Raw genomic sequence first — 21,237 nt, forward strand, 5'->3', positions numbered from 1 at the left:
CAGTAATAAGAACTATAGTTTATCGCTATCATATTGTCACATCGCTTAATAAATATCTTGCAATTTCGGCATAGACTTTCAGATTCATTACAAATTTTACCAATAAATATAATCATTACAATGCCAATGAAATTTCAAAATACCGCGTTTTACAAGTGTTCGAATACAACCGTGAGCTATACTGTATACACCGCGTGGTACGAAGAGAGACGAAGAAAGGTTATTCAGAATGAAGAAGGACAGATATACGGTATATAAGCATCGTCCTCGCGAGAATGCCATAGAATGAGAGAGTTGATAAATATACCTATGTAAGGAGGGGAAATAGTTACTGTATTATAATTATAGAGTAAGAGCGAGTGAAAGGGACTTTTCGTATCGGTCATCGAAAGTGGAGGGGCACACGCGATCTTGACGAGCCGGGGTGCCTTCGTATCGCTTGTAAACTCGTACTCCTCATAGTGAGTCGTAGTACATGTAGTATGAAAAGAAGCTTCACATCGTGACGTCAGCACAGTATTTCGGTACGAGCCGCGTGAATCGTTACGAAATCCGTGCTTCGCGATTTATTTTGTTCAAACGAAAGTGGAGAAGTGTTCGAGTTGAGCTGCAAGTGTGCTTCACGACTGAACAAGATCAGTGTCGTGTATAGTTTCAGGATTCATTTGGTCATCCGTAAGTGCGGCGCGTGCATCAGGTAGTCGGAACATCGACCGACACATTGTTGTCAAGATGGCGTCGAAAGGAAAGCTAGCGACCGAGGTCAGTGACGCTTTTCTCTTTTTGCTCTTATACATCTTCAACACTGGTTTGGTCACGATGCAAGTGTAAGATATTCGGATAAGAAATGATTGAATCCAGTGTGTTTCACGTAACCTTTCTACTTTATTGATTAGTTCATCGAACTTATGATCAACGATAATTGTGTTCGCGCGCTTTGACGACAGGTCTCGCGTTCACGAGAACGTCACACTGTCTTGTAAACCACGCCCTTGAAGAGTCATTTCCATGGAATGTTTTTCATTCATCCTCCTCATTGATATATTTTACGAAGTTATATTGCGAACGTCGATATATCTTCATTCGTATAGGCATTCAAAAGGACTAGCGTTTGATAAAAATGCATTTTAGTATTCAAGTTTTTATTAAACTGTACAATGAAAAATATGCAGTTATACAATGCGTCAAAGTTGTTTTAAGATATTAGTTTACAATATTGTTTTATCGTAAAGTAATTTAATTATAAGCGAATTGAAATAAGTTTGCCGGTATGAAAACATTACAAGCGTGTAATTGCATCTGCAAATTATGATTTCTCGTTTACGGCATTAGAAATATGATCTAACCATGAAATCAAGCAATCTACGGATTGACGTCTGTTTTCTCTCTCTCTCTCTCTCTTTGTCGCTCCATCTTGGGACATAATATACACGTGGCTTTGAGTATACAATACCTGTTGTTTTCTCGTTGAGGATACTGTTGCCGCACATTAAGCGGTTGACTGATTCTAGATATTCATGTGCATAAATAATATTATGCGGAGGATATTTTCTATCATCGTATTGAATTACGATTTCTTACCGCGTGATATTGTATTATATATTTCATGTTTATATATATATATATATATATATATATATATATATATATACTTATTCATTTCATAATCGATAGAATAAATCGAATTTATGAAACTATAGTTTGATTATAGGATTGTGTGGGATACTACAACACTATTAAAGCACTTTACGATGATAAAAGCATAATAAATAAGAGCAGTATTTTTATTTACACAGTTGCATCTCTTAGATGGGATCTATGATATAGGTTATCTGACTGTTTTATTTCAGATACAAATATTTAGAAAGTTGGAGCCTATGTCTGTTTAAATATGCTAGTTTCTCTTTCGAAATAAATGTAATATATAGGGGAATTAATGTGATAACAAACATCATAGTACATACTATGTTTTCCTGTTATAGTTTGAATTTATTGTTGATTTATCTAATGATATAATTAAATATAATTAAAAGAAATATAAATTCGTCATAGTTGTCATATCATATTATAGAACATAAACAACATTGGTTATTTTTTTTCAATGTAAATAAACCTATCGATCTATACTGAAACGTATATATTTAATTTTGTTTACTATAAATTGTATTTATTATCTTAAAAGTTTAGTTATAATTAGTCGTTTACAGTAAATAATCTCGTTTAATTAATCTAGTAATTCAACATCGACTTATACTTACAATTAACCATACTTAGGTTTCCTCCTTTGTGACTGAGACGACATTATTTTTATTGTTTCTCCGTGACATAATGCATATTTCATAACAGTAAATTTGTTCGATATCGTTTAAACTTATCTATGTCACCGGTATATTTGGAAGTTGTATAAGTTTTTTTTATATATGTATGTATATGTCAAGGTCCGGATACTCGTAATGGTAGCCATCCCACCGGAAAATATGAAGTAACAGGCAATAAAATCCCCTAGAAAGTGTACAGCCTACTTTCTAATCCCTTTCTAAAAGCACGTGCTCAATGGCTATGAATGAAAATATATCGTATCCTTAATTTAAAAAGTCAAAGTCAAATTTCAATTAATTTCAAAGTCAAAATTTATGTTGTCATAGTTATTATTTTGCGTTAGTGATACGATATAATCGTTCGTATTTGAAATATACGTAAAATCAAGGATATAAATTTGAATAACAGTTTCCTAATATGGTATGCTTTTGGACTTGAATATGGTTTGTTCGACGTTGTTTTCTTTTTGGCAAGTTGCCACTTGTCGGAAAAGCAGCTTTATTTTTATGCAGCATGATGTTCGACCTCGATTTCGAGGATATGTATTACAAATATCGTCTATATAGGAAAGCCTACAATATAGAAGTAGATCTCTTTTGGAAAAAAAAAGAAAAAAAAAGTAACAGTGCAGATTAACTGTACTAGTTATTTTATTCCGTGATCTCGATCTAAAATCAACAATACAAAATGTTATTGAGATTATTTCATTCATTTATTAAAAAGTACGATGATTATCGTGGATGTTTTTGTCAAAGGTCGTTGATCTCAATCAGCGCTGACTGTTTTCTGTATCGGTCGACAAGATCGCGTGTGACTATTTCCATCTTCCTACTTACTCATTTCACTGCTATTTTTACTCGTAGAACATAGATTATAATTCATATTATGATAAAAATATTACTAAATACTCAAGAATCAAATACCTATCCTCTGCCATAACTTAATTTCTAATATGCTATGGTATTTCATATTATTAATAATAAGAGAGAATAATATTTAGATTTTGTGAATTATTGAACATAAAATATGTAAAATATTTGAACTGTAAATGACTAATAACTAAATATTTTGTATATCGATCTTTGAAGTAAAAAGTAGTGCAAGTTCAAAATCGGCCCTGACTGGGACAAGTGTTTTATGAATTGGCCACAAGATGGCAGGAGGTGGACATTGGGAGAGCAATGCAGTAATTTGTGATACACACGTCAGTCTGGCGTTTCTCTCTCTTATCCTTTTTTTTCTCTCGTTCCTCGGAAGCCCCTCTTTGTCGTTCTCGTCTCACCTTCGACGCTAATTTGAACGATACGGTTCGCGTTTATTATCGCTAAATTAGCCATTATGTCGTTATTTTAACGAGTCGATGTGTGTCAGGGGGCCGTGCACACGCTTCCAGTGTGTCCACTGTATTTCCTCGTTCAATTTCTCTTCTGCTTGTTCAATATCGCTGTCATGACATGACCCATCTTTGAAAGATATTTCCAGTAATTGTTAACTCATTTACATCGGTTCATAGTTTATTATATCTCATCTTGCAAGAATTTGTCAGTTAGCAATTATTCTTCGTGGTCAAGAATACGATTGATATTTATTTGCAGGTTATTGCAACCATTGGCTTAGTACAATCAATGATCAGATCAGATGTCGCTGACGTCCTTAAGTGAAGTTCGTTGACAATATCTGTTCCGATTATCATTATGTCTTCATTCTAACATCGATGGTATTATATATTACACCACAAAAATCTATTCTTCGTCTGTAGTCGATTCAAGAAGTACATTGACAGAAACTAGATTGATCTTGATATCTCGGGTTTAAGTTACTATGAAAGTTACATTGTCGTATAGTTTGTTCTTAAATGAAATGTAACTGTACAGTAAAAATGTTTTGGACTCTACAGTATAAATATGTTTGACTCTCACGATACATACGATAGGCAAGTGACGTGTCTTATTAATCCCGGGAATTATTCTAATAAAATTTTCTGTTAGCATTTACTCGATGTAATTTCATCTTAGGCTCTTCGAAATTTTTTCCATAACAAAGATTAAAGATATCATATTTAATAATTCATATAATTGGAGATTACCTTTTTTAAAGACATTTATACATTTTGTATTATGAATTCTATTTTTGGTGGGATATTAGCAGCGCGTTAATCGAAAGATCGCGCAATATTTGCGTGCTTGTGACAATTTATTGAAGGACGTGTTTTAAAAGACAATACACACGAAGTTACTTTTTGGAATGTCACATTCATTATACAATTTTACATAATTTACTATGTATTATATGTTTAATATATATTTATTAATATCCATTAGAAAGCTTTCATAATTCAATAGAAATTCTACCAATGCGTTCTAATTATTACTAGTTCAATGGTACTTCGATCGCCACATCCGCACAGTTGCGGTTCTAACCGATTCTCATTACCTTTAACAATATAATCTCTTATACATACATTGTACGTTTACAATTACCAACTCCAACGTATGTATTTACAAAAATCTTTACGAAACTTACATAAATGTATTTATTAAACCCATATATTCACATTAATCTTTGATTGTAAATTATTCTATAAAAATCTTAGCCCTATTTTCATGACATCCAACTACTATCTTACCAATTCATAATTATGAAACTATTTATGTACAAATACACACATGTACAATTACATACAAATAAATATGTACAATTTTGATACATTAATGTGATAAGGAACAAAGTGTATTCTGCTTGGAATCGTATTGAGCGATAATTTTATGGAAGCAATTCACCAGAAATAAAACAATAGAATAGCAGTTTATTTTTGTTTCATGATTGTAGAACCAGCGTAACAGAATACCTCAACGTATGAAATTTGATTTCAAGATACAATCAAACGAAATTGTAACAATAATATTTACAAGTTTAACAAGTTCGATTTTAGCGTGTTGTATCTTTCTTTGTTTAATCTAGAATTTACCGTAGACAAATCTCGCTGCTGTTGACATCGGTCAAAACCATTCTAAGGATAATTCAAACGAATCGACGTTACATTACACAAAAGAAGTAACTACTCTCGTCGTTGTAGTTCCACTAGCTGCCACGCCTTTCAGATATACGTTACGAGCTCGGTGTCTGTTTCCACAAGGGAACTAGGGCCGTCAGTTTCTAAAGCAAACACGTCTCAGCGGATTGTGGTTGGTTTTATCAGTGGTCGTGAATCCTCGTGAGGATCCGACGATACGGTTTTGCGAAGGATATCCGATTCGAGGTCAGACCCATGACAGTGAAGCGGCCAGATTCGTCTCGCGAGATCTGGCTCGATCCAGCTGTTTTAATGGTGAACTTCCGCGAGATGACGACGCGAACACCGGAGGGGTCATCCCACGCGGCACGGGACTATAATTCCTGGGAAGGAAACCGCCCTGTATATTGGCCCTTTTAAACTTCTTTACCGACTAATTCGTTGTCGCATCCGCGCTCGCGCGCGCGTTCCACGCTGCTGCTTTGATTATTTAAATGCCAGCCACGCTCTGTTTTTTCCTCTTACGCTGACAATGCGGCTCCCTTCGTGTTTACTATGGTTCGTTGATTTGACGTTCGTTACTTATAAAATAGTACCCGATCAAGGGGAAACGAAGGAGTATCTTTATATTTTATGGTTGATTAGTTACAAATTCATTTGAATGCTCATTAAAATAATTAATTGTTTTCGGTCGATGTCCTTTTTTCATGGTATTAATCGAAGCGATAAATATTTACAGTTCGAAGTCAAATGTTAAATACCGCCATATGGGCGACGTTCGACTTGGAAAATAAATTTTAAATATCACTGTGGCGACATCCGGCCATAGAGGAAATCGCGCATGCATCTCAAGAGTGGCACAGTCCGTTTCATATCCTAATACCTAGCAGTGCATCTGAAGAATGAAAGTATCGAACGATACCTTAGAATTTTGTTTACTAAATGCAACGTTTAAAAAGAGAATTCAGAACGACGAAACACAGAATAAAAGATGAAGTTATTAAAGGATATTAAATGAAATTTGATGTGAATTTTAAGTCGGTCCATAATGGATTACATCGTCTACCCCTTCGTCACGATTAAATTAATTTCGAAGCTAATTTAGCTAATGTAATATTCACCGAGCGACTTCCTGTGGCTCGGGTTACTTGTTTCTTCAAATTCCCTGTAGTAACTCGATTTCTCAATTACCTACGGCCGACGTAAACGTTAATATTCGGGCGAATCGTGAAGCAGATAGAAATTTTACACATCGACCACGTGTATCTTAGCTATTCCAGTTCGAAATTTTATGACAGCGCGAGCTTGTAGCATTGAAAAGACAACGATAAGTAAATTAAGGTGTAATTAATATAGGGACGAACGAAGTGAAATAAAATCGCGTTTACATTAGGCGGTTTCTCTTAACGCGGCTTAAGAAAAACTCGGACGAGCCAACAATTTCATTTCCATTTGCTGATGTATCTCGCTTACGCTGATATCGCATTATTGTACTTCGTGTGGACGTGTACGCGTATTGTTGCTTTCACGCCGCTTGTATATTCCAGTCGATACCGTGTTCCGGAGATAGCAGCTTATCCACCGATAAAATTATGTAACGCCGACACACGAGAATGTGTACGCGACGTACACGCGCATGTTAATAGGTTTAACTTTAATTAAGAGCCACTCGAAAATTGTTGCTGACTTCCGTTGCACCAGAGCGCGCTGGCTTAATTTCGAAAAATTTCATCGAGGTGTAACGATTCCTAGTATTTTCTCGCTTTTTACGTGGTTTACTAGATGCATTTTTTCTTTTTTCTTTTTTTCATTGAATTTTAGTCAAAATTGATTTCGACAACGGATTTATCCTCGATCGACTTTCGTCAGTTTACAGAGCGTGTTTGCAATTTATGGAATATTCGATATTAATAATCGTATTTTGATTTTTCCTATTCTATTTTCCTATCTCGTAGCGTAGCGAACTGTTGCACGCGTAGTACATTTAATGTTTCCATAAGGAATCGTGGATGGTGTGGAGATCAATTTGGAATTAATGAAATATTTTGAATTAATCGTATTCCGGACTTTTCTATTCTGAAGGAGTTAGGCTAGCGTGGTATGCATAGAAATTATGCGAGAACTTTGTTAAAGGAATTATGATGAGATGACGCAGATTCTCGTTCGAGGTGACCAACTGGATGTTCGATTCCTGGATGTTTCAATGGCCCGTCTATTACAGCCTTATTACCATACGGTTCGATCCATTTTTACCTAGCTGACGATGGAATTATTCATCAAATAGAAATACACATAGCGGGCGAGTTCGCTAAATTTAGTGGACCATCTTGACGCGCCGTTGCTAATTTCACACACTGTTTGACCTTTCGTATCAAACATAGAACTCGGCTTCTTCCACCATGAAAGGCAATTACTCTGCTCTAACATTGAAAGGGGATGGAAAAAATAGTTAGCAATTGTGACAAGCTTTCGGGATTAATTGTCACCAGCTTGCTTAATTTTCCGACGAAGAGGATTGTACGATCTATCTACAGAATGTGACGAATATCTAAAATGAAACTTTCCTGTTTATACCTCGTTTCTGAAGAGATCTCAGAACTTTATCGAATAGATAGATGTCGCGAACAGAGTCTATTATTTGCTAAATTGTTATTCATTATACACGAAGCACCCCACTGACCTCACTAAAGAAATAAAATAGTCAAACTCGAAGATGGTATCCCGCTAGGGGTAGTCATCCACATGTTATTTAGCAATTAAGCTGGAAAAATTTACCGAATATCCAGCTAGACAAATTGTAAAGTACAAATTAAATAATAATAATAATAATAATAAAAAAAAATAAAATTATACACGAGGAATAGGTGAAAAGATTCGAATAATATCTTTTCATTCGACGTCTCGGTTTTGAGGAAATCAAGTTGGACGATTTGTCGAACACGCCTGAATTTTATCAGTTCTCAATTGGATATCACTTTTCAATGGTTATTCTACGTACGAAAACATGTCGGAAATGTGGAATGAAGGTTTTTCATGCGAAGGCTCTTTTTTATTTCTTTTTTTCGAGAAGAACGAAAAGTTCTTCGTACAGTAAAAGTAAGTCGCGAGAACGTGTTACAGAATTCTTCGTATGGGGATTCTTCCTACCGGAATATGTAATTTGAATATTCATCCGACACAGCGAACGTGCTCGCCTAGAACTCGTTACTTTCACAGCTCCAACACTAGCAACATTGCATAAAGGATTAATCTTTCCCCCTCTATGTTAACTGGAAAATACACGACGGTTATCTACGTAGGTCGCTTTCAAATTATTTACCGACTAATTTGATATTTACGCGATTCCCGTGTTCACGAATTAATTGAACGACCATGAAACGACAAACTCTGTTACTCGCGGCGTAACGTAATAGCATAAGAAGCAAAGGAACAAGAGTCATTCGCCTGCTTCGCGTGCATTCTACAATACACAGAGAGCTACATCAGCGTGATTGCATCGTTACGTAAATGAAAATTGTTTTCTTACTTCTTTAATCTACTTTTTGCTTTCTTTACTCTGTTTCAAAAGTACAAAGTGCCGCCGAATAACGTCTACATGCGGCCGTGAGGTGATTCTTTAGGGTAAAATAAAAGCAAAAATGTAGAATAAAATGTATTCGTCCGAGGTTTTGTTTTCGAGGAAACAACAGACCTCGGAGATTTGTTATATATATTTGAATTTGCCTAGTTAACAATTAGACACGAGTAAACAATTAAAAGCATGTTATTCTACGCGTGAAAATAATTACAAAATTAGAAGAAAATTTTCCCGTTTAAATTCCCGTGATTTTCAAGAAAATGGAGTTTGTTATAATAAATATATTTTTTTCGTAAACGAAGCGTTTTACGAAAATATTTTATTCTGCATTTTTCACTTATTTTTACATGTAGAATAATACCCTATAGATCATGTTCTTCTATTTAATCTGGAATTAGCCACATTCCAGTATATTTGACAAATTTCCAAATTCAATTTTCTCGGGAATTAAGCCGCAGATGAAAACATTTCTTTTATATTTCTTTCTGTTGTTTTCTCGAAAGGAATCATTTCATGATAGGTTGCACATGTTATTCGGCCGCATCCTGTGTATTTGTTGTTTCAATGGAAAATAAATTTTCTTACGAAATATACATTTTCAGTTTTCTATAAGACACGACAATCTATTTTTATTTTGTACGTTGTGTGCCATTGTGAATTTTACATATTTTAACCGCAGTAAATTTAAATGTACTATACTCGAACGTTTAATTTCTACAAAATATTATATCGTAGATATGTACACGTTATTATTGTTATTCAAATCATTCATATTGCTGGCGATTTTTTAAGTCCATGAAATTTATTATATTATATATTTTTATATATTACACGTTATTGTATTCGGTTGGCAACAAAGTGATTGCGGATTTTATCAATACCATCTAATGACAAAATCACTTTAGTTGCCAAATCAATAGTTAATACAGAAATGTAAGCATATTAAAGTCACCAAGTGTGAACAATTTTCAGCCAAAGATAATCCTAGCTACCGCTAAGAGAACATTTCGCGTCACAGTTTGGATATCCAAAGTTGAAATATTGGTTATTTTTAACTGATCCCATATAAACTCAATTATTCTCGTTAAATACACCTTAGTTCGGCAATATGATTTTTATTTCGTCTCGTTCCGTGCGTAAAATACGAATGAGTTTCTGTCGGTCGTCGGATGAAAATTCTTTTATCGCCAGCCAGGCGAATTTCATAACCGAGTTGTTCCTTTCTTCCGTAGCTATGCGAGATTTTATGGTAAGTGCGTGCTTTTTCTCTTATCGCGAGATATACCTTGATAGAGATATTCCAAACCGGAGAGGCTAATTTTTTCCCAGAGATAATTATATTCTCGACGAGCCGATCATTTTGCAAGGAAGTCTGGCGAGGGTGCTGTTATAAGCTAGGAGGATGGTAATTACGTAAACTTCCGTTTTTCCGATGGGTTCGAAGGAACGATGAGAATTTTAACGAAATAGCAACTGTGTTAGATCGAGTCGTAAAGGTAAAATTGTTCGGTTCGGGAAGAAGAAATAAAATTGTAACGTTTGTAGAAAGTGGAAATGCATTTATAGAAAATTTAAAGGTGGAGACATTTGCAGAATACATATGATGTGAAAAAGTATGTAGATCAAGCTAAAGCACACTTTATAATATTATAGTTAGCAAATAAAAATAATCTCTATTTATTTTCATTTTCTTAATCACACTGATACAAATATAAATTTGCATAAACGTCCATAAACTAGCAGTCTCCTTTATTTCACAAGATTTCTCACTACAAACATTTTCTAAGATAACAGATTTCTATGTTAACTTTTCTCCATATCTATAGATGTAAATTTTCTCTCAGATTTCATTGATATGATCACATTAGTCTGGTCATAATAGCAATGAAAATTCAAAGAATTTCACATAACGCGCGTAATATGTTTATGAAAGTTTTGTGCATGATGCTTTCGTGAGTCATTGTGTATGCACCGTGAGCATGTAAGCAGTTACACGTATGTCCATCGATGCGTGTCGCCACCCTTTGCCTGCTAATTATGCACGAGCCCCCTCGTCAACGGTGCACGACCAGCAGGTTGCTTGCTACTTTTGACCGACACACGCGCGTCATCGTCGTCGAGCATCACGAAACTCGCTCTGCTTACCATAGCCTCACGTGCTCGTTGTCGTCGTCATCGAGTGTCGTCATTCGTAGAGGTTGAAGACAGCCTGACATTTTCGAGTTTCCACGCGTTGGTAATTCTTGCTCGTCGCAAGAATATCACGGGCCTGACCTATATTATCGTACCACGGCTGCTAGAGCATAGGTCACGTGCTCGCGCTGCCCTGGCCATTCTGGTGCATCGATACTTCCCTGCCTTTATACTCCTGCAGTTTTTCGACACGTTGGAATTTCCGGGTCGGCGCACATCACATTGAATTATTATTATTAAAGTCTGTAATTTCGATCTAAAGTCGTTGAATTCTTACGTTATTAAGTCGTTTTAATATCAGCGATATTAAATGACAGGGCAAATAATGCAATCTGACGGTTCTTTACTCGTCGAGCAATTCTTCTTGAAATTTATAATTCTGTTTTTCCTTTTTATTGCGTTGGCTCGCTTTATCTGAAATCCTTAACTTTCTGCAAGTCTTTCGAAACATTTACATTCTCATCTGAGCCATGAAATTTCTCAAATTAGGCCAGCAGAGTTTTATCGAATGCATTTTGCGTTTCTTCATCCACCCACGAAATTTTGCCCCAAGTCTGCAATTCGCAATTGCTCTTTGACGCAAGAGGTTTACGTCTCTCCAACCATTCCCGAATTTGAATTTTCCAGAAATCTTGAAACGTTTAATTTCTTATTCGCTCGCGTAAAATCTCTTCGTTCTTCATTTCATTTCAGATCATTGCAGACCTTCGAACCGGATTCAGAATTTCCTGTAACCTTGCAAGCATTTAAATTCTCGCTCGACCCTCGAAATTTCTTAAACTAATCGAACCATCGAGACCATGATTTTGCGCTCTATTTGCATTCGATGTAGTGCAAGAAATTTTTCTCCATCCATTCACCAATTTCCCTAAAGTAACGCTATTTAACGAGGGACGTGACACTTCCAACGAGTGTCATCTTTACACTTGTATAAAGTATAGCTTTCTTGCTCCAAACAGAGCACGTGCGGCCATAAAAGGGCCAGGCACGTAGCATAGATACTCTCCACGCGAGATTTTGCACGATGTATGTGGTACGGTGCCAGGATCGAGAGGGTACACGAGTACCTCGTGATAGAGACGACGAAACGCTGTGGTCGACGGAAAGGGTGGATTCACCACGTGCTACGACATGGTAGGCCACGACATTAAAGCGAAACCGTGTTTACGGATGAGCAAGTCGTGTGGTTCGAGGATCGATCATTACGAATTCATCGTAGTGAACGCGAAGGATAATCGAGTAAACATATCGATCGGTATCCCGTTTAATTTTGTTGACGTAAGAAGTTGTTGTTGTCTGCGGATGTTTTCCTGATCAATTACAGGACCCTCATAAGCGAGAAGAGTTTTTGTTGTTGTCGTTGGTTGTGGAATTTTGAAATCCTTGAGAAGCTTGTTGGTACGATAATAAAGATCATAATGGCTATGTTTTTTTCTTTTCTTATTATAGTTTAAGTTTGATTTATCCTTCAACAATGAAAGGATACATTGGATTTATAGTTGTAACGTTTTAACGTGTAAAATTAATATAGAAAAATTGTTTTTCCAGTGATAGTTTTTCAATCGATCGGTTTACTATCACGCTAATATCTCGTAGGTGTGAAATTTTCGATAATTACGTCGGATTTATTAGAGATAATTGTCCTCTTGTGTCTTTTTCTGAGCACAAAGCGGTACCTGCCAATTACAAGTACACACGAATTAACGTTCATTTGCATTGCAATCTTCTTTAGCTCCCCATCCTTTGCCAATCGACGTCTTTTATTTTATTTGTTTTTGATATTAATACTATGCAGGAAATTATATTTCGAATGAAAACTTACATCTAACTATGCAAGGCTTCTTTAGACGTCAGCACGGTAGTAATAATTTGCTAGCATAACAGTTCAGCGAATATATTTACATGAGAAATATAATACTTGGGTAAGAGCTTTTGAGAATTGTAGATGTAATAATAATAAAAGAATCGCTACGATACAATCATACTTGGTTTAGCAAGCTATGGTAAAAAAGATTGGCACGAGAGTGGCACGTGGAGATAAGAATTCTGAAAGAAATATTGGCCGGCTCGCTGGTGCGAAAGGCTTGCATCGTAAGCAAGTCTATTGTAGCCTGTGCTGCGCCAAATTTCCGGATGTTCCTTTGATATATATAGGGAAGCAACGCCAGTCGGGTAATCTCAATTTCTGGGTTACTTCGGACCCTTTGAACTATTAAGAATCTTTAGATTCCATCTAAATCTTCTGACCACCCGATACTCCCGGGTTTCATCGTACCCTTTGAAATATCTTCTTAGACTCCCTCAAACACTTTGATTTCTTCAAATTCTTCGGCCAAGTTCTCAAGAAAATGTGAATTCTCCCGAATACTTCCGATTATCCAGAATCCTTTTATTCTTCAACAAGATTCAGCTTTCTCTGCATCTTTTGGCTTTATCAATCTTTTGAACCATCCGCAACTTTTAGAAATCTTTCGAAAATATTTGTATTCTCACTTGGACGTTGGAATTGTTCGATTCAATTCGATCGGATATCGTGACTTTGTATTTGTTCGTACGAAACAGAGTTGGACATTATTCGAATTGTTTTGAATATCTATCTTTATTGCCGGAATAAATTCGTATTAGTAGAATATTTTATCCGTGGAACAATTACTTGCTGTCGGTAACAAATTATTTTCTATATTTATTCGAATAATGATTGCAGATTTATTTTTACTATTAATTTACCAAATGAATAATTTACCAAAGAACAATAAACTTTCTAATCCGGAATTTGGAAAGATTTATAAAAGCCAGTATTGCAACAACTGGACAACGTTCAGCTTTTGGAAATGCATCTCACGTTCAGTACCATGTCCATCCTCCATATTTTTATTTTTTTTTTTATTATTTAATTTGTACTTTACGACTTGTCCAACTGGACATTTAGTAAATTTTGTTAACTTAATTGCTAAATAATATGTGGGTGGCTACGCCCAGCGGGATACCATCTTTGAATTTGACCATTTTATTTCTTTAGCGAGATCAGTGGTGTGTTTTCTTTTTAGTCTTCTTTCTATGAGAGTTTTGCTCGCTTCAGCAGCCAGCTGGTTTCGATGTATTGCCGTTCTTTCCTCGTATTTTTCTGCATATCTGCCGATTTTTTCTTTGACCGTTGGTATTATATAACACATAAATATCTATATATCATTTTATCCGAATAAATACTTACGCGAATATAAGTTATTCGATTAAATTTTTAGCCACATAAATTCTCGCACGAGTAACTTCTTATTCGAATAAATTCTTATTCGCACAGATACGCGTTCGATTGTATATTTCTTCACTAGGGGCGAATAAAACTTGATTTTTTATTCTTATCAATTACCTATTGTTCGAATAACATTTTCTCCAACACATTGATACGTGATTCTCTGATTCTGCGTGAATATATAGAACAAAGTAAATACGTATCGATGCTCGTGGCTATTGTAACATTGTCATAATTGGAGATAGATTGGTAAATACAAACGCGCGTTATAAACGCGTTCTCATTATCATCCATATTAAATATCGTATTGTTTCCACGTCAACAGTAATTAATTACCTGCATCATAATTTAACCAGTTCACCCCACCTATTCTGCTATCGTATCTCTGACCCTTTGCATACGCTACTTACGTTACTCAAACGTATACGATTCGTGAATTTCTCTTCTCCGAAAATATCGATCGATCGATAGTCTGGTATTTCTGACGCACGCTACGATGAACTATTATTTTCCCGTTTATTTGCGTTTGATGTCCGGTTTCCCTTGGAAATCTCGCTACAATGTATTGTTGATTGCGGCAACACGAGAAAAAACGATCGTACGAAAATCGAGGGCGATTTTATTGTTCGCTAGGCACGAGGAAATATAACGATACCTATTGTTCTTCCAACGACGCCTTCAATGCTTCATGGTGATGGCCGTCCGTGAATAGTAATAAATCGATGATATTGCACGCTGTTTTCATTTGTGATCCTTAACGAATTATTTTTAATCCGCAGTTCACTCGGACAGTTGCATGCCTGTTAATGTTTCCTTTGTTTAGTCACGGGATATTTAGTTAAGCGTTTAATGTGATTGATAAATAAGGAAGAAATTGTCCTTTGAGTCTCGTGTTTTACATTTTTTATGGTTGAAAAGAGAACAGGTTTGATATTCTTTTAAAGATTCTTACGTTTGTAACGTATAAATTAGCGATGGTCAGTTCAGTTATTTTGAAATATTAAGAAAGAAAAGTATCGAAGCGTAGATACAAATGAACGAGAAACTATTGTAGATCTTTTCTGTACGTAAAATGTACTATTATATATAAAATAGTAATTTCGCAGATTTAGCAATTAGTCTGTTAGAATATCCGCATTCGTGCTTTTGACTATTCACATGCGCTCTAATGCTCATAAACTGTCCATAGAACTATAAAGTTATAGAGCTAAATAGCTAGAAGCTGTCTGAAGATTTTTTAAAATACGAAGTTGCTAAGGTAACATTGTTAGAACGCAAGGGGAAACATTTCGCTTGAACTTTATAAATTTATATTCTTCGCAACCGCTTAATGGTTTATAATGTTCACTGGCTTACCAACAGATAATGAATATTTATGCAGCTTCATATTTTTCTATTTGTTTTCTCTAACCGAACAAATGAAACCTAAATGGAGATTTCTCTCGGCGCTTTATTTTGGATATTTTTGCATACTATACTTTTATATTCCTCATAAATGCGGTGGTAGATGGAGAACCGAAGGAAGATCCAAAAAAAATATATACCAAATAAAATACAAAAAAAAAAAAAAAAGAAGACAGATACCGAAAGGTAAGAGGAGAAGCGCCATAAACGAAGTACAACAATAGCAGAGAAAAAAACTATAAAAGTGTATAATATAAATGCACTTAATTGGATAATGTAACGTAACATAATACAATATTGATATGTAAGATGGTGATAAGTAAATACAAAACTCATTCTAAGCCGAAATGCAAGAATCATAGTAAATAAGTAATAAAATAAAAAAATATTAATTTCTCATAAGTGCATGAACATCCGTTGTTTACTTATCAATAGGTCGTGGATGTCTATGCATTTATGGGATTGTCCGTTATCTTTTTCTTTACTATCTGTTGCGTGTAGATTCTACAGTTCTATGAAATTATAAGACATTGAAATGTTTATAACGTTATGATCAGACCGCGATTATTCATGTAAATTTATAAACTTTTATAAATGCAAACGAAAAATGGGAAATTTCAAGGTAAAAAGATGTAGAAAACATACATTAATAAATCGTTAATAAAAATAATAAAATATCCAAAGCGAAGAACGAGTTATAACATTTAGTAGGTGAAACAAATTTCTAATTAGGTTTTATCTGCTTTATCGTTTTGATGAACATGTAAATTTGCATAAACATGCACAGTCTATTTATCGATTATGCGTGTTCGCATTTCGCTCACGTATCTCAAGAATCACGATTTTAGGGAAAACGAGTTTCGACGTTCTGAACTGTTATATTGGGTTGGCAACTGAGTGATTGCAGATTTTTCAATAGGTGGCATTGACAAAATCCAATAGTTTCGCGATGATGCAATAGCGATACAATTGCTTTCTCGTGATGAATGTTTAAATTTCTCTTGTAAGATTCTACCAGCAGAAAGTACAAGGAACGATCATTTTTGCTGTAACAATAAATAACTAATAAACTACAAATTATGAATTATGTGGTTGTTGCAGCAAATGAGCGATCTCCATATCCGTCTCTTCCTTCGCACTGCACATAGTGTGCTGATCTAGCTTGCGAGAATCCACTCGCACGATATCCAATAATTCTGACACAAGGGTATAATAACGACGATAATGGTGGTATAATATGCCACGAATTAATTAGACATGCAGCCATAATGAAGTGCATATCACGCAATGGGCGTAGTCCTCTGAAATATTCTACGCCTGGCTGATTGATTTTCCTTGCGAAGACTCAGCTAAATATCGAAGCCGCGTGGTTTCACAACTCGCGTATTTACAGATGCGTACGTGTTTTGAATAAATTCGTACGCAGCTGTCGGTTAATCGAACGGGAAAGGCGTTGAAGCGTAGAAATGTGTTATCATGGAATGGTATTTTTTATTCATATCTTGTATCATTCTTTACACTGTAAATAAAAACCTATACGTAATTCTGTATGACGTATATACATTCTTATATATATATAATATTCTGAAGGAATTTGTTGACCGAAATAGAGAAGCCATCGTCGTATACGATAAAGTTTGATTGCGTTATTATCTGCCAGCTTCTGCCTTGCTTTCTCGAGGTGAAAGACCTCATGAACAAAATAGTTATCTTCCTAGATTTCATTTTTAGCAATTGTATCGGTAAAAATATGAATTTGCACAAATAAGCGCGGTCTTGCAACGTTATGTATACGACAATTTCTTAAAATTTCATGAACCTGTAGAATCTAGATGGAACAAATGGTGACGAGAGAGATACCAAACGAGTCCTTGGAATTCCTTGCGACGTTTGCAGCATTAAAAAATAGAATTTAACGATACAAAATTGATCGAGAAACATCGCATACAGCGCAACGTTGACTCTTAACGGGGCAAAAATCAATCAAAATTCGTATTTAAAATACAATATTAGCCCCTGATGATTTTTTATTCGCATCTTTACTGTACTATACTTTATGCTGTAAAATACCTATACGTATTGTATTTCTATATAACGTGTATATATATATAAATAAATAAAACTGTCATCTCCATAAACTATATATATAATGTTGTTATATTTTTGAAAATCAGGCGGGGTTCTATAGAATTTACATATATATATGTGAAACGTAAATCCTTAAGGTAAATCAGACGATCGATTTTGGAAAATCGAGTTTATTTTGGGTTAAATTTAACTTGGGTTCGAGTTAATAATTAAATTAAACACAACAACAGTTAATAACAAATCTACTACAAATTTTACCTGGAAAATCGAGAATCGATTTTCCAAGTCCTAAATTACCGTTCTTATCTCGTGATCTAATTTATTCAGTAAAACGACTGCTGGTGAAACAAGGCAAAAGTAAAAATATCGGTTGGCGGGTAGTTTGAATTCTATAGAATTTACATATATATATATATATATTTATTTATTTATTTATACATACGTATAATATTCTGAAGAAATTCGTTGGTTGAAATAGAGAAAATTCCCTGGTAGTTATCGTCGTATACGATGAAGTTAGATTGCGTTATTTCCTGCCAGCTTCTTCCTTACTTCCGAGGTGAAAGACGACTCGGGGATGAAGTGCTTACGGATACTAATGCATACAGATTTCCTTATTCACATCCTCGTGTGCAATTCGAGGAAATGTTCTTGCGTTTTTGTAAGGTTGTGCGTGAAATAGAGAAATATTTGATGCAAAGGTACTTACACAGATCTCGAAGAAGCACGGTTCTATTCTATTATGAATGATAGTATTTCATAATTTCCTCCTTCATCCTCTTTAGAAACGAGAGGAACGAAAAAGGAAGGTCTTAGAGATAAACGCGTTGCAAACTGTGCGAAAAAAGAGGTTCGCACGTTTTTCAAAATTTTATTTTAGTATCGCGATTGGTAATTATGCTAATTATGAATGAATTTTTTATATATATATTAAATTGACGTGTTAGAGAGCAAATAACGTTTGTTGGATTTACAATGATCAGACTATGGGTTTTTATGTGTTTGTGGGGATTCGAAGATACAAAGATGTACGGAATGCACGTAATATACAAAAACATCCAAACTGTAGTACTCGTTATAATATTTCACAAAGAAAAGAATTATCTACCTAGATCTCATGTTTCGTTTGTATTTATAAAATTTTATGAATTTACGTCTGATCATAACGTTATAAACACTTCAATGTCTTAAGATTTCATAGAACTGTAGAATCTATACGCAACAGATAGTAACGAAAAAGGTATCGAACAGATGCTTGGAATTTCTTTCTACATTCATAATATTGAACAATACAACTTAATGATAGAATGCAACGTTCACTTTTAATGGGTTAAAATTCACCCTAACCATCCTTATTTAAAATAAAAAAATTACAAAAATGGTCGAATCTACGAAGAGGATATAATGCGTGTTCACGACTTTTTCATTCACGTTGAGATATCGAAAGGTAGAGGAATGTACGGATTGATCGAGACGATCGAAATTGAAAATAAAATTAAATATTCGTTGGAGACTCGAAGTTAGCCACGTGCTTCGGAATTCGATGCTTCCAAGAAGTTGGAAAACTGCAAGTGCAGTCGCGGTTCGCTGCATTGGACTCAGTTTGTTAAAAAAACTTGGAGCATAGTTGGAGCCGAAGAAGGAATATCTGTGGAATTCTTTGCTGGTAATTTGTTTTCCCCTACTTGTTCCTTGATAATATCGTCGAAGTTATTAAAGCCGAATCGCTGCCTCCGCGAACGAAAATTCAGCTGGACGTGGATCGAACTTTTTTCGTAGCTGATTCCTCGGCTGAGCCTTTCACAAACTACTGAGACAGTTTCACTGAGCGAGATATACAGTGTGCAACGGAACACGCGTCGTGACTATCGTACAAACGACGACGAGGATTCGTACAAGCATATTATGTCTGTCCTCTCTTTATGAGACACAACGAATTTTCTGTTCTGATTTCGTGCCATCAGTCTTAATTCTGTCATCATTTGTAGAAGACGCTCAAAACGACCATGTTGCATTTGAAGACAAGACAAAACGTCTTGTCATGGATCTGAATGGAAATGAATCTGTTGAAAATCTTGCTCTGTTCTGAACTTTAGTGCTTGAACATTTTCAGTAGATGTTGCGTTTACAAAATTCGTTACATTTCAGAAACGAAGGCAGATAGAGCGTACGTATATATGAATTTCTTTTATCGTCGATTGTAGATGTGCAATCATGTTCCACGTATCTTGTTACAGGCTGTATGTCTTGATGTTTGTACACGTATGTGAAGAAAAAGAAAGAAGAATAGTGCAAACTGGACGCAACATAGTAATTTTATCAAACTGGTGATTAAAATAATATTAGTAGAGTAGATTTTATTTATTTATTTTTCTATCTATTTATTGTAATCCTTGCCTTTCGGCTTTTCAATTACATCATATTTACTTATCACTATCTTGCGTACCGTGTTTCTATTTTATTATCTTATCTAATTGAACGCACAGTAAACACTTTTATTTGAAAAAGTTAATTGTATAGTTAGCTTTACCGAATTTAGATTCATATCAAATCTTGATATTAAAACTTTGGAGTTATTCGAAGATTTGTTTCAACTGTTTTTGAACAGAGTAACCTAATAATTATTGTATTTTTGAAATGATACACTTCTTCGTCGAGAACAAAGATATTTCAGTTCCATATACTGACCATTAGCTTTCTTGTGTTTTTATTATTTTGTTAATTTATTAATTATTTTAGTAACGCACAAGTTGTACGAACATCATTACTGGTAGTTGTTAAATAATTGCAGCAAGAGATTCGAAAGTATTCAAGCTTAATTAGATTAAGTAGGAGGAATTGTAATGCAAATAGTTTTCACTTATTCACTTTATTTTAATGTTAAGAGAAGCCACAACCGAGCTCTCTATCCTTATGGGAAAGGTCCGAACTTCATGACCTATTTTCATCCAAAGTCCAAACCACTAAGGCAGTTCCAATGAAATTTTGAACAAGTACTCTGTTAGAAACATTAAATAAATGGAATATTCTTTCTTTAAAAATATTTTAGAAAAACGCGTAACGACGTTATTCGGAAATAGACGAATGATCATTTTTTCCTTTTAACATAGAAATTACTTTTTAAATTCCTCCATTTCAAATAATATTTAACAATCTATTAGAAATGATCTATTACTAGAAGTAAAAAGTTCCACAACAATTGTTTTGCTTGAATATTGAGAAGATATTTCGAAATAGGTAAATACATGATAGCAATTTATCAATAATCAGTTCATTTGTCGATAGAATCTAATTTCCTCGATGAACAGAAAGAATTGTATTTTCAGAATAACAAAAAAAAAAGTGATTTTCCTAAGTCATCATCGTGCTCCACCTAAAATATATAAATTTTAA

At 34.8% G+C, this 21,237-nt stretch overlaps 1 protein-coding gene across 4 annotated transcripts in view; it reads left to right on the top strand.

The window, feature by feature from the left end:
- The first annotated feature begins 363 nt into the window (after positions 1-363).
- The window catches only part of Atpalpha (sodium/potassium-transporting ATPase subunit alpha), a 166,228-nt gene continuing 145,354 nt past the window's right edge, over positions 364-21,237 (top strand). The window contains exon 1 of one of the 4 annotated variants that reach the window (XM_072012731.1): positions 364-762. In XM_072012731.1, the coding sequence (XP_071868832.1) occupies positions 733-762 (30 nt within the window). In that variant the 5' untranslated portion in view covers positions 364-732. The remainder of the gene's footprint in view (positions 763-21,237) is intronic. The other 3 variants (XM_072012730.1, XM_072012729.1, XM_072012734.1) reach the window with 3 other exon arrangements.

Source organism: Bombus fervidus, chromosome 11 (assembly GCF_041682495.2).
Source record: "Bombus fervidus isolate BK054 chromosome 11, iyBomFerv1, whole genome shotgun sequence".
Lineage (NCBI taxonomy): Eukaryota > Metazoa > Arthropoda > Insecta > Hymenoptera > Apidae > Bombus > Bombus fervidus.